Below are 14,210 nucleotides of genomic sequence, written 5' to 3' on the forward strand. Positions count from 1 at the left end.
TGGTCGCCTGCATTCTAAGCTAGATTGGTGATAAAAACAAAGAAAAGGCAATCTAGAAGACAGTAAGACTTGGGAAAGGGGGTCGAGGAGTTTGATGATGTAGATACCGATATCCGCTCATACAATGCACATGTAAGCTTAGTTTGTTAAAATGCTGTTGACTGCACGGACGAATGTTGTATGTGCATATCATATTGGGGCCTTACAGAATAATTGCCGAGAATCAGTTAGCCCGTATTATACAGGCGTCGCGAGAACTAGCACATATATGCACACACCTAAGGTGTTCAATGGGCAAGTTTATCAGATTATTTCCTTCTCAATGACACCTTCCTAGAATAACAATTGTAAACTCTATTAATAAAGCTAATGTCCGGTTTTGTTGATATATATCCCGGCGTTCCACAAAAGTCACCGATGCATGGAAATACGCCTATAGTGATTGCACATTGCATTGCAACCAGCGCAATAGGCGTTGTCTTGGTAAGACGACTACTGCATCTATGTTAATAAATCGATATGTCGGCCATTCGTATGCGCTCATTAAGCATGCTCAGCAATCGAACGTGCCATTATGGCTACAGCAGGAATTGACGGCATATCAATTGCCATTACAGGGCTATCGTGCCGCTTCCCTGGTGATGGAGATAACCCAGTTAATTACTGGAAGTTGGTTTGCGAAGGGAAATGTTAGTTCGGGTTGCACGCCCGCCACACCCAGTCATCTGAAGCTAATGCTAAGCAGCGGCATGGTCCATGATACCTAAAGAACGCTTCCATGGGGATGCTTTCTGGTCCGGTGGCAAGAAGCGCCACGGAAGTGTCACCAAAAGCGGTCACTTCCTCAAGCATGATATCTCACACTTCGACGCAAATTTTTTTAATATTTCAGCATCGGAAGCCAATGCCATGGACCCGCAACATCGAATTGCATTAGAAGTCGTGTATGAAGCCTTAGAATCTGCAGGCTATTCAGTACAGAGTCTAGCAGGCACACGCACAGGAGTCTTTATGGGTCATTTCACAAGTGACTACAAAGAACTTGTTATAAGCGATACCGATGCCATACCGCCATACGCTACTACTGGACTGAACAAGACGTCATTGGCTAATCGCATCTCATGGACTTTTGACTTGCGTGGACCAAGCTTTGCCCTAGACACGGCATGTTCCTCGTCGTTAGTAGCATTTCATCTCGCTTGTCAGAGCTTGCGTGCCGGAGAATCAGACATCGCTATTGTTGGTGGTACAAATGTGCTTCTTAATCCCGATATGTTTGTGGCTTTTTCTGGCCAGGGCTTCCTCTCCCCAGATGGCAAGTGCAAAAGTTTCGACGCGTCGGGCGACGGGTACGGACGCGGTGAAGGAGTCGCCGCCATAGTATTGAAGCGAGTCGATGATGCAATCGTGGCATTGGATCCTCTTCGAGCAATTATCCGCGCCACGGGGTCAAATCAAGATGGACATACGAAAAGCTTAACACTCCCCAGTGCTGATGCACAGGAGGCATTGATACGAGATGTATATCGGCTTGCGAAGCTAGATTTTGCCCAGACTAGCTATGTAGAGGCTCATGGAACAGGCACGCAGGCAGGTGATACTACAGAAACGCTTGCGCTATCTAGGACGATTGCCAAGGGTCGTTCATCAAAAAACAAACTTATTGTTGGATCAGTGAAAGCAAACGTATGTGTATATCATGTGCGCAGTGAATCACGCAGAGCTGACATTTCACATTTTAGATTGGCCATCTCGAAGCTGCGTCTGGTTTAGCTGGCGTCATCAAGAGTGTGCTCATGCTGGAGCGAGGCATCATTCCACCAAACATCCACTTTCACAACCCTAATCCAATGATAGACTTTGCGAATTGGAATATCCAGATTCCTAATCACTTAATGCAGTGGCCGAATCAAGGAACACGTCGCATCAGCATCAATTCGTTCGGCTATGGTGGGACTAATGCTCACGCAATTGTTGATGATGCGTATTCGTACCTTGGAAATCGCGGTCTTCGGGGGCTACACTACGTCAAGACGCTAGAATTATACTCGGATGATGGTGAAAAAGAAGAAGAAGAAGAAGTAGAAGAAGAATACAGCTCCCAGCCAAATACGCCGCGTATATTTGTGCTGACAGCGCAAGATCGTGCTGGCTTGTCGCGAATGAAGAAGTCGCTAGCGTCATGGCTCCGTACGAAGATAGACGAGCTGGGTGATGATTTAAACAAGGAGAACCATCTCGCGGACCTGGCCTACACACTCAGCGATAAGCGTTCAAGATTGCAATGGAAGACTTTTGCGTTGGCTTCATCCCTGGATGAACTGGCTGATGCCCTGGAATCCTCCGATAGTGGCAGAATAGAGGCCATGTCATCAAGTGTGCCACGTCTCGGCTTCGTGTTCACCGGCCAAGGAGCGCAGTGGGCTACAATGGGGATGGCACTTATGGCATATCCAGAATTCAGTGCAAGCATTGAGGCAGCGGACTTGTTCCTTCGGAAAAAACTCAACTGTTCATGGTCACCACGCACTGAGCTTTTTCGTGGCAGGGGTACATCTCGCCTAGGGCTGGCGCTTTACTCACAGACGCTGTGTACCGTACTGCAAATCGCTCTTGTTGATCTTTTACGCAAATGGGCCATCATTCCTGATGCAGTTGTTGGTCACTCAAGCGGGGAGATTGCAGCAGCGTACTGCGCGGGATATCTTTCTCATGAGGATGCTTGGCAAATAGCCTACTGTCGCGGTGTGGCTTGCTCAAATATGAAGGTTGCAGCGCCAGATCTGGATGGGGCCATGATGGCTGTCGGCGCATCGCCAGATGCTTGCTCAGATTTTATAAAACGTATCTGCCCGGATAAGGTCAACATTGCCTGTATCAACTCTCCTTCAAGCGTTACCTTATCGGGAGATGCAACAGCCATAGCTACATTACAAGAGGCGCTACAGGAAGAAAATATATTCGCACGAAAGCTTCTAGTGGATACTGCCTACCATTCCAAGCATATGCAGCTTGTTGCGCAGGAATATCTCGAAGCAATTGCAGATATCCAGCCTCGAGCGGACACAACAACAGCGAGTAATGCGGGGTGCAAAATGTATTCCAGCGTAACGGAATCAGAGGTCACGTTCAAAGACTTAGGTCCCGATTATTGGGTTCGAAACTTGGTCTCTCCGGTGAGATTCGCAACAGCCATTCAGAATTTGATGCGCCCCGATGCAGGTGTCCACTCCAACAGCGGAGACGCTGTCGATGTTCTCGTCGAGATTGGTCCACACGCCGCGCTTCAGGGACCAGCCACTCAAAGTATACAAGCACTAGGCATTAACAACAAGCCGTATTTGTCGGCCATAGTGCGCAATCAAAGTGCAGTTGAGACGACGCTGAACCTAATAGGCACACTGATAGCACATGGAAGGCCTTTGGAACTTGCGTCGGTGAACAGGACACTGTCAGTGAAGAATAAACCGCTAGTTGATCTCCCATCCTATCCATGGAATCACGCACAACAGTACTGGGCTGAATCACGTTTAGCTCGCGTACGCAAAGACCGACAAGCATCTTCCAGTAGTTTGCTAGGTGCACCCGTTCCGAGTTTCTTGGAGGGAGAACGTGTGTGGCGTGGTTTCTTACGTCTATCAGAAGAACCTTGGATGGCAGACCATAACATTCAAGACTCTATCCTTTACCCAGGGGCCGGCTTTCTCGCTATGGCAATCGAGGCTGCTCTGCAAACTGCGGACACAGCGCGCAATGTCAAGGGTTTCTACTTGCGTGATATTGAGTTCTTATCTGCTATGCTGATACCAGAAGATGACGAGCTTGAGCACACTATAAGTCTGAGGTCAGACGCATGGGTTGCCGATTCTATAGAAGGACTGTGGACCGAATTCGTTATCTGTAGCTCTCCTGATCGCAAATCTCTTATGCGAAATTGTCGAGGGTTCATACGGGTCTGTTATGATGACTCCACGATTCCAGCAAGGGAAACCCAAAAAGACTCTGAGATGCTGGGGTATAAACAAGCATCAAGTTTATGCAAGAAAGAACAGATGTCAGCCGAGTTCTACCAGGAACTTGATGATTTGCGATAACACTATGGGCCAGCTTTCGCCAATATCACCGAAGTCTGGTCAGGTGACGGACAGAGTTGCGGTTCTGTGACCATCCCAAACATCGGACTGGACGATCTAAAGAGACCGCATGTAATCCATCCCACAACTTTGGATGCTATGTTTCATCTAGCCTTTGCGGCTGCGAATGGTAATCGCTTAAGCAAGCTTACCGTACCTATGGTTCCCAAATCCATGGACGAGATGTATATATCCATCGACATACCGTTCTTGGCGGATACTAAGCTGAAAGGGTTTTCAAAAGCTCATAAGCTCCGGTCCAAGAGACAGCTGAAGGCATCAGTTGGAATTATGGATGAAACGGAGCAGCAGTCAGTTCTTGAGATCTCCGGGCTCTACTGTGCCGAAATTGCGCGGATGAATAGCAGTGGGAAGACGTCCGTGCTCGCCCGAAAGATGTGTAGCAAGCTAATTTGGAGGCCATCTATCAACCTTATCACCAACGAGGATATTCAGCGTATCACTTCCGCATCAACAGGGCTAAAAGGTGGTGATGCGTCAAACAGCGTGGCAGCACCTCAAATAGGCATGTACAAGCGCCAGCAGCTCTCTGAGGTAAGTTACACTATATCATTTCGAGCGCCTATCATGGCCTTTCATATTTTTTTTATTGGGCGATTTTTCCTGCTTTTCGCTGACTATAACTTGCCATAGTTTATCAAAATATTTCACCATACGACTCCGACGATGCACATTGTGGAACTAGCTCAAGAAGGCTCTATCTTTGCCCAAGATAATAGTATTCTAAAAGATGTGCTGCGTACAGCAACTTATACAGTCTTAGGATACGAGGGAAAACAAAGATTTGAGCTCGGGGATTCTCCAGCTCTGATCGAAAGAGGTAGTGCAGAGACACCATCAGCTGATCAAGATTTGTTCCAGAAGCATGTCAAGGCAGCCGATCTAGTTGTCTGCTCAGCAATTTCGCAAGCGCCGATAAACATTACCCGGAATGCAAGGCTTATACTCAAGGATGGTGGAAAGATCTGCACAATTGAAACTTCGGAACATGTGCCAGCAGCAAAATCTGCCCTTCAAGAGGCTGGCTTCACTAATTTGTTCCAATTTGGCGGTTCTGCCTCTGGAGAGCCTGTATTTTTGGTTGGTTCTGTGGAGAGCACCGGAATTATTGCTGGCAGTGGTTTGAAGGAGAAAGACATCGTATTAATCCAACCTGCCAATGCGAATGAATTTGTCACCGCAATTATGAAGCAACTAAAGACAGCATTGTTTGCTCCTGGCCATGGCACGTCCATTCACACGTGGGGCATCGACAACATATCTGCTCTTAAAGACAAGGACTGCGTTGCCCTTCTTGAGGTACAATCCGCTTTCTTAGAATCAGTGGAAGAGAAGGATTTTTATGCCGTACAAACACTTGTCACCCAATGCAAAAGCCTATTATGGGTCGACGCACTAGATGGGGTCAGTAATAGTCTGGTCAATGGTTTGGCAAGAGTGGTGCGCAACGAAGTCCCAGGAAGCCAATTCCAGACCCTTCACGTATCATCAGCAACTCTCTTGCAGCCAGAGCGTCTGTCAGACTTTATTTGCCGATTGCTAGACTTGAAAATTTCCGACAACGAGTTCACTGTTAAAGACGACATGATATGTACTAGCCGTGTCCTCGTAGATGAGGAGCTAAGTGCTGAGATAGACGAAAAACAACCCATGGGTGTCGACGCAATTGGACCTATTTCATTGGCTAGTATGGATATTCCGCTAAGACTAACGATGACGAATAACGGTGCAGTATGCTTTGAAAAATATGACGCTCCAACGGCAGATCTTGATGGCGATGAGGTAGAGATCAATGTCAAATCAAGGACCATCAGGTAGTAAACGTCCTTACCTCCAAGCCCCATAGTATAACCGCTAACCTAAGTGTACTTAGTGCTAACAACCTATTTGCTGGCATTGATGAGCCTCTCGGATATGAAGCAGCAGGCGTGATTGTTCGTGTTGGATCCAGCGTGACTAAATTCAGACCTGGTGACTCGGTGGTCATGTATAGCCTTGGTCTCGCCAATCAAACTTTACAGAGAACCAGAGAAGAATTTTGTCATCCCTTGCCCTCAGGATACACATTTACGCAGGCAATTAGTGGCGCTGCCGCTCATGCGGTCGCATGGTATGCCCTAGACCGTATTGCCCGCATACAGAGTGGACAGTCGATCTTGATACACGACGCGGCGGATGACGTCGGACAAGCTGCAATTCAAATCGCACATAATCATAGCTTGGAAATATATGCCACTATCAAGGCGGAGACGGACCAGGCTTTGCTGCGCGACACATATAATATACCGGAAGATCATATATTCAACCTACAAGATCCTCATCTTGTGGACAGCGTCAAACTTATGACCAACGGTCGTGGTGTCGACATCCTCCTCAGCTCGCCAACAAATACAGCTCACAGGCAAACGTCACAGTGCCTTGCAGATTTCGGCACCTTTCTTGAGGTTGGGCTACGCGACAGCCCACGTAGCACGATGTTAGATACACGGTTCGTCCCTCAGGACGCAACATTTAGCTCCTTTAGCCTCAACAGCATTGCCACCAAGAGTCCTCGGCTTATGGGTCAAATTATATGTGCTGCTTTCGAACTTTACCAGAAGGGAATCGTAAAGCCAATCGCCTCTCTCAAAGTCTTTTCTGCCTCTCAAGTGGAGAGCGCCGTTCAGTATGCGCAGACGGATGGTCAAGATAAAACAATCATATTATCATTCAATGACAATGACCTTGTACCTGTACTGGGATCTGGTATGCGCCAGCCCATTGATATCGATTTGAGTAGCGATGCATGCTATATGCTCGTTGGTGGTCTCGGAGGTCTGGGTCGTAGCCTGGCCATGATGCTCGCGGAGAATGGTGCACGAAAGCTGTGCTTCCTCTCACGATCAGGTGCAGCATCAACTTCAGCCACCGATCTCATCCATGATCTTAAAGGGCTTGGCGTGCAAGTTGAATGCTTAAAATGCGATGTATCAGATATATCGGCACTCAAGAATGCCTTGGACCGCTGTTCGGTTGAGCTTGGTCCAGTACATGGTGTGATCCAATGTGCGATGGTCTTGCGAGACACGCTCTTTGCCAATATGTCATATGATCAGTGGCAGGAATCCACACTCCCTAAAGTCCAAGGGACGCAAAATCTTCATAAGACACTGCCTGACGTCGATTTTTTTGTGACGCTTAGTTCTTTTGCCGGTACATTTGGCAATCGTGGTCAGAGCAACTATGCAGCTGGGTGTGCATACCAGGATGCTCTCGCCCTTCAGCGCCGAGATGAGGGAAAGAAAGCTACAACTATAGATGTTGGTCTCATGCGTGATATAGGTGTACTCGCAGAAAACGGCATGACAGATAATCTCAAAGACTGGGAAGAGCCGTACGGTGTCCGTGAAGGCGAGCTACGAACCCTGGTCAAACTAGCAATTGCCGGCCGTTTACCTGCCCAAGTATTAACTGGGCTTGCTACTGGCGGTAGCGCTGTAGCGGCAGGTATCCCTACCCCTTTCTATCTTGCGGACGCCAAGTTCTCTCTTATGGGTGCAACGGACCTTGATAAGGTAAATGATGCCACCAGTGATTCGAATAATAAACGCAAGAGTGATACGATTCGAGCATTAATTTCGAATTCTGAGGGCTTACCTGAGGCAAGTGAGCATGTCGTAGCGTCGCTTGTAGGCCGAATAGCAAAAATGCTTCAAATAGAAGCAGAAGATGTCGATACGTCGCGGGCGTTACATTCCTACGGGCTGGACTCGCTTGTGGCTATTGAAATCGTCGATTGGGCTCTTAAGGAGATTGAAGCTCGTGTTAGTGTTTTTGATATTATGGCAGCCGTGCCAATTACTGCAACAGCTAGTAAGATTGCGAATGCGTCGGCGCTTCTGGCTAGGAAGTAAGAAGGTGGTGAACAATGGGTAGAGTATGAGCTATTAAGTAAGAACTTTTATTTCGTAGATCGAACCAGAAAACTCTGTCAGGTACATCAAAATCACAATCTCTCTATGCTTTTGATGATAATTTTTGTTCACCTTCACGTCTTTTAAAAACGGGTTTTGGAGAAGGGGCAACTATGATGCTGATGTCAAGTGTGGAGGATATCATGTCGGGTAACTCTAATGCGTGCATTTCATCTTATTACCAGATGGTTACAGATTGAGAGAATCGCGGTTTGGAATGGCTCTTATACATATCAAGCAAGATTAAGCATGAATATTTACCACCGAATGAGAAACACAGACAACATTCAAGGTACGGAATAGGTTGAGGCACCCACGTTCATGAGAGAATCGGTAGTATGAGAGACGCAATTAAATATGTAAATTCAAAGAGATTGTATGCCCTGTGTAGCCTTCAATCTAGAATAGTATAGGTGTCTATGCACTACCGTGTATACTAAAGCAATAATGACGGCCTGATTATCTACTTAGTCCCCGCTCTCACCAGATCTCCAAACTTGCTTCCTGCCTCTCGTGCTAGCGCCACCGGATTACCCATCTCAACAATCTCTCCTCTATCCATGACGACTACCCTATCAAAGTCCATAACCATATCTAGGCGATGGCTAACCGCGATAACCGTGTAGCTTTTGAACTCAGTCTTGATCGTCTGTTGCATGACGTGTTCCGTCTCTTGGTCTACGCTCGAGCTGACTTCATCCAGCAACAAGATACCGCCATCTTGTGCACCAGCCGTGAGTTTTCGTTGTCGAGTAGACAGTCTGATTAGGGCGCGTCCGAGAGATATTAGCTGCCGCTGTCCAGCGCTAAAGGTGGACGCGTTCATGCCTGCATCCAAACCACCACACTCTTGAACGAATTTCCATAAGCCGACGGCATTAAGCACAGCTTCGCATTCCTCGCGCGTTGCTTCCTCGGATACATCGAGATTAGCCTTGAAGGTAGATCCATCGGGCAAGAAGACAGCTTCTTGAGGCACTGAGATGATACGCTGGCGGAGTACAGACCGGTTTAAATGCTGGAGCGGCTGGCCATCAATCAATACGTTTTCAGCAGTTGTTGACGTGGGATCTAGAAGCTTGAGAAGTAAGGCGATGAAGCTAGATTTACCACTGCCAGTGCGGCCGCAGATGGCGATCTTTTCTCCCGAGTTGATCGTCAGATGGATATTATGGAGGGCAAGACGAGCTCCGTTACCCTCGTCGTCTTTAGAGCTGCTCGAAGAGTCAGCATTGGGTTGGTAACATGGCTGAAATACGGGTTCTTACGCATATGTGGCGGACACGCCCTTCAATTCCACCATACCGCGCTGTGGCCACTGTTCTGGTGGGATAATGGTCTCTGTATCTCTATCTTCCGACTTCACAGTGTCATTAAACGTCTTAAGCCTTGCAATTGCCCCGAGAGAAGTTTCGAGACTGGTCCAAAAAAGGACAATCCCAGCAAGGTTCTCTCCGAAGCTCAAAAGACTGTAAAGAGCAGCACCGGCGAAAGCAGAACTGGAGTGGAGGCGGACTGCGAGCGTCGTCAGGACTACTGCTAGTAACATGACTACAACATTGAGAACAATGTTTAGCCATTCCTGGATCATGAGAAGTAAATATGACGGTCTTTGACTGGAAGTGAGTAACTGAGAGCTCTTATAGATATCATTAGAAATAAAGCCTACATATTTTTGGTTAGTGCTATGGCCGTGAATGATAAGATATGCAAGCTACTGCACTCACCGAATGCCCGTAGAGTTGCGATGCCTCTGACGGTATCAAGAAAATGCGTACTAAACATGAATTAGCACAAAACATGGCAATGTGTGGCATGAAGGTTTTTTTTTTTTTTTTTGTGATAAACTCACTACATAGGACTCTTGGCTTCCAGATCGAGTAATCGTAGTTGTCGGGAGGTACGCAGGTAAAATCTCTGTACTATATAAAGCAGAGCGATGATGAACGGGAAGCCGATTGCCAGATACCGAGAAGAAGTAAGCATAACAGCCATTTGTCCAGCAACTTGAGTAATCTAAATATCCACGTTAATTCCAGAACTCGTGTAACTCTGGGGTTTCAGCCTATCATACTTACCGAAAACAGGGTGTTGACCGTCGCATCCGGTAATTCTGTGTCAATAAGATTTAAATCTTGCGAGAACAAGTTCGTGGTAACGCCAGTATCAGTTTCGGTGAAGAAGCGTAGCGTTGCTCGGAATAGTGTCTGTAAGATGTCCTGGTGGAGATTGGCCCCCGCGCGTTTAATTGAAACGATCCAGATGGAACTACCCAGGAGAAGTAACGATATCAGAGCGCTGATCTGAAGCAGCGCATATAGCCCAGCCCAGTAAGCATAGGAGTGCATCGGATTTTCTGCGCTGATGTCATCGACCCAGTATGTGAGCCCTAAACATAACATTAGTTCAACAAATAGATTATCGGAATGCACCTGGCTTGGAATTCAGAAAAGACTTACAGATTGTAGAGAAGTTCAACAAGAAGCCCCAGAGAACGGCAAAAAACAAGGCAGACGTCGCCACGAACCATCCCATACTCATCATGTAATGCCTGTATACCGTTTTATCCCCAACTTGCCGCGAAGCACCCGCATTAGATGCGACACTTGGATTAGTCGTCTTTTTCCTATTTTCTTCCAACATCGACTCCTGCACATTTTGTTTGTAGACTGCTCTATCTAGCAGAATGTCACGGTCCTTAGGATTCTTCAAACCAAGACGCTGAAGATAACCTTGACCTGCCATTAATTCGTCAAAGGTACCCTGCTCGGTAATGGTGCCGTCTTCAAGCACTATCACATGGTCTGCTGCGGGAAGGTTTCGAATGCTGTGAGTACATAGCACAACTGTAGAGTGTCGTCGTCTTAGTAGCCCATCTACCCCGAAAGCTTTTTGGAAGACTTGCTGCTCCGTATCAGCATCTAAACCACTAAAGATGTCGTCGAGAACAAGAAAGTCCATTTGTAAATACAGAGCTCGTGCAAGAGCAACTCGCTGTTTCTGGCCTCCAGACAGGGAGATGCCATCAGAGCCAACATTTGTTTGATCCCCCTCCGTCAGGGTGGCTAAGTCAAAGGCTAGGGCTGTAGCATCAATGATTTCGGCATATCTCTCATTATTGACTGGAGAAAACCCGACAATATTGTCTTTAATTGACCCGTTCGACAGAAATGGGGTTTGATCGCAAAATCCAACATGTGGAACCCTTCCATCCAAAATCACACGACCTTCGTGGAATGGAATCTCTCCAAGTAGCGCTTTGCAAAGGGTGGATTTTCCCGAGCCAACCGGTCCAATGACAATAGTGAGCGAGGACTTTGGTATCCGAGTGTTCACGTCTCGCAAGACTGACTTTCCTGCCTTCCAACCAAAATTTCCGTTTTCGATAATTACTTTCGACTCAGATGAAGGTATGCTCTCTGCTGGATTCTTTTCGGAACTTATCTTAATATCAACAAGAATTTGGCGGAAATCATCATAAGTCTCGCACTCTAAGAATGCTTGAATTCGGCCTATACAAGCCAGCGCCGAGATCACCTCAGGGATGGATTGGAAGACTTGCGACAGCGGCATAGTCAGAAGCGTAAGAAAGGAAAGACTCGTGAACACCTTTGAGGCATCCAGGCGATTTTGAGTCAATGCAAAGGTAAGAGCTGGGCTTATTAGCAGCGGAATAAAACCTAAGAGAGCAGCCACTATGAATATCTTGCGGAATCGAACCCCGGCCACTAGTTCCTCAATGCGAAGATTTTGCACAAAATTGCGAACTGGGGAAGAGAGGCCGGATATCTTCAGGTTTTTCATGTTTGCGATGACTGTAGCAGTCAGACCAACTCGTTGCTGGACCAATTTCATCCATTCTCTCTGTGCATTTCCAATGAAGTTCATGGCAATCACCAGGCAAATGAAGCAAAGGGTGACCACTCCAATAGGCACGACAAAGACCACGCCAACTCGACTGTTTAACATCCATGCAGACAACGCAACTTGGATCGCACTTGCCCAAATATCATGCAGTTGCCTGAAACCCATCCTTATTCGTTCAATATCGGTGCTCATGAGAGTAAGGGCTGCATTATCGTCGCTTGTCCCAATGGGAGATCTTATGGCTGTGATGAAGGTCTCGGTGACTAGTATTGATCTCAACATAGTTCTCATTCGGTGGTGGTAATACCTGTATTCATGTGTTAGCAGCTGGTTATGTTTCCAATTATCTCGTAGGAATAGGTATACCGATGGAAGGCCCAACAAAGAGCAATTCCTGTGTAGATGAAAAAACTAGCGCCAATGAATCCGTAACCAATATTCGGGTCTAGTTCATCCTCGGAAAGATAATCTAGCAGCCTCTCAATGAAGAGAGGCTGGGCAAAAGTAAATCCAAGAAGGCCCAGGCGGGGAATTATGGGGAGAAGAAGGGGCCCTGCGAGTGTTCGCATGAGAACTTTGGTGAGACCAAACTTGTCGCCCTTCATTTTGGAGTAGTCCAGGCTGCTAGAGAACTTCTCTCTGAGTGTATTGGGATCTAAGGAATTGTCGAGGGGGTAGAGGTCGTCGAGCAACATAATTTTCTTATACCCGTCCAAGAATAATTTGTTCAGCCAGAAGAAGACACCAAGTGATAAGATACTGCTAGTTTCCTCCGGGCTATGCTCTTTTTCGTTCCAGTTCATCCATTTAGACTTTTTTTTGGATTCTAGCAAAAGTATTACTGCCTTTATAGCAATAGCGGCAGTAAAGAGATTGCTATAGGCGCTCTCGGCCGAGGTAACTGACGATATGTAAAGCGTTCTTGCTTGCGTCACATCAAAGAGAAGAGACAAAACCAAGTAAGTAGTTAATAAAACGGAAGGCCGTGGTGATCTACCGTGTTCGACAACATTGAGAGGAATCATGAAGACACCTGATAGCAGCTTGAGGACCGACGCAGCTATGAACGTGCTTGCTGCATGAAAGCAACCCACTGCGGCGAGAATGAGAAGTGCTAGTTGAAGAGCGGTGTATGCTGTAATAGTAACCTATGATGGTATGTTCAGTACCGTAGGGTTTTTCAGTTAATCACATAACGGATCAACATACTACTTTGATACGCTGGAAAACTGGTGCATTCACCACAAGCGGTTTCCGTGCCTGGATAAAACTTCTCCATACTGCCGCTACCACGAATATACCGGACGGCAAAATAGAAAGAAAAACCTGCTCGAATTGTATGTTAAAGTCGAATTGTTTGCTATTCTGTTGGAAAAGTTGGTCTTTTCTAATAGATATATGCATTGCGGACAATTAGCATATCAACGACTTCGACTCGAATTGAACTCTTATTCTAAGTGTGAAGGAGATTGAGGATAAAATATTGCGATACAAGAGGGTGGGTGTCCAGGTGCGTTTTATGGTGCAAGGCAGTCAGTCATTCAGTTAAAACCAACAACCAACAACCAACAACTAACAACCACGGCAGCGGAGTTGCGGAGAAAATATGGTGACTTGCGGCGGACTATGTCGTGCTGAGCACGGCACAACCAATCAATTGCAACAAAATGTACTTCACAAAGAGTACGGTTTTCATTTATAAGCATCGATGGCTCAAGCAATCCGAACAAAATTGGCCGATTCATTGTTCCGAATATCTCCGAGAAACTCATCTTGCATCGATGGTACAAAGATCGCCCGCACAATCTAATCCCCCATCCTTCTACTCCAATCACCGACAATGATATTATCATGCAGCTTGGAAGACAAGCAGGATTAACAGCATCACCAATCGCAAAAATACAATAACATGGCAACCCTTTCTCCCCGCAACAAAGACAGTGACATATAATGGCACGATCATGTGATATCTTGCTATTTGCCTATTCTCACGTGACAATCATTTGTTTGCGGTATTCGAAGTCCTGCCTAAAAGTACATAATCTATTCTGGACTAGCCCAGAATCCTCTCATTCCTGGTGTCACTCGCTGGCTATCACATTATACCAAATACTTAGTATGTGTGCCTTCTTGGATAAGCTCAAACTCCGTGAATTCACTAATACCTGATGCAATATCAACCTGTAGTTAACAAACATTGGTTGGCTACGCCTACATCAACTGGTTTTAGTCATCA

At 46.6% G+C, this 14,210-nt stretch overlaps 2 protein-coding genes across 2 annotated transcripts; one reads left to right on the forward strand and one right to left on the reverse strand.

The window, feature by feature from the left end:
- Positions 1–574: 574 nt before the first annotated feature.
- TRIVIDRAFT_64883 (putative polyketide synthase) lies at positions 575–8,047 on the forward strand (the record flags this gene model as incomplete). Its single annotated transcript, XM_014095029.1, has 6 exons — positions 575–689; positions 746–1,686; positions 1,743–4,032; positions 4,246–4,688; positions 4,788–5,968; positions 6,028–8,047. 6 exons carry the CDS (start codon positions 575–577, stop codon positions 8,045–8,047), a joined length of 6,990 nt encoding a protein of 2,329 aa, XP_013950504.1.
- Positions 8,048–8,570: 523 nt separating this feature from the next.
- Positions 8,571–13,378, reverse strand: TRIVIDRAFT_39246 (uncharacterized protein; the record flags this gene model as incomplete). The annotated part of the gene is made up of 8 exons (XM_014095030.1): positions 8,571–9,321; positions 9,376–9,772; positions 9,835–9,884; positions 9,960–10,123; positions 10,186–10,496; positions 10,567–12,281; positions 12,341–13,122; positions 13,184–13,378. The coding sequence occupies 8 exons, from the start codon at positions 13,376–13,378 to the stop codon at positions 8,571–8,573; spliced, it is 4,365 nt and encodes a 1,454-aa protein (XP_013950505.1).
- Positions 13,379–14,210: the final 832 nt, after the last annotated feature.

The sequence above is a fragment of the Trichoderma virens genome (assembly GCF_000170995.1).
Source record: "Trichoderma virens Gv29-8 chromosome Unknown TRIVIscaffold_91, whole genome shotgun sequence".
Classification (NCBI taxonomy): Eukaryota; Fungi; Ascomycota; class Sordariomycetes; order Hypocreales; family Hypocreaceae; genus Trichoderma; species Trichoderma virens.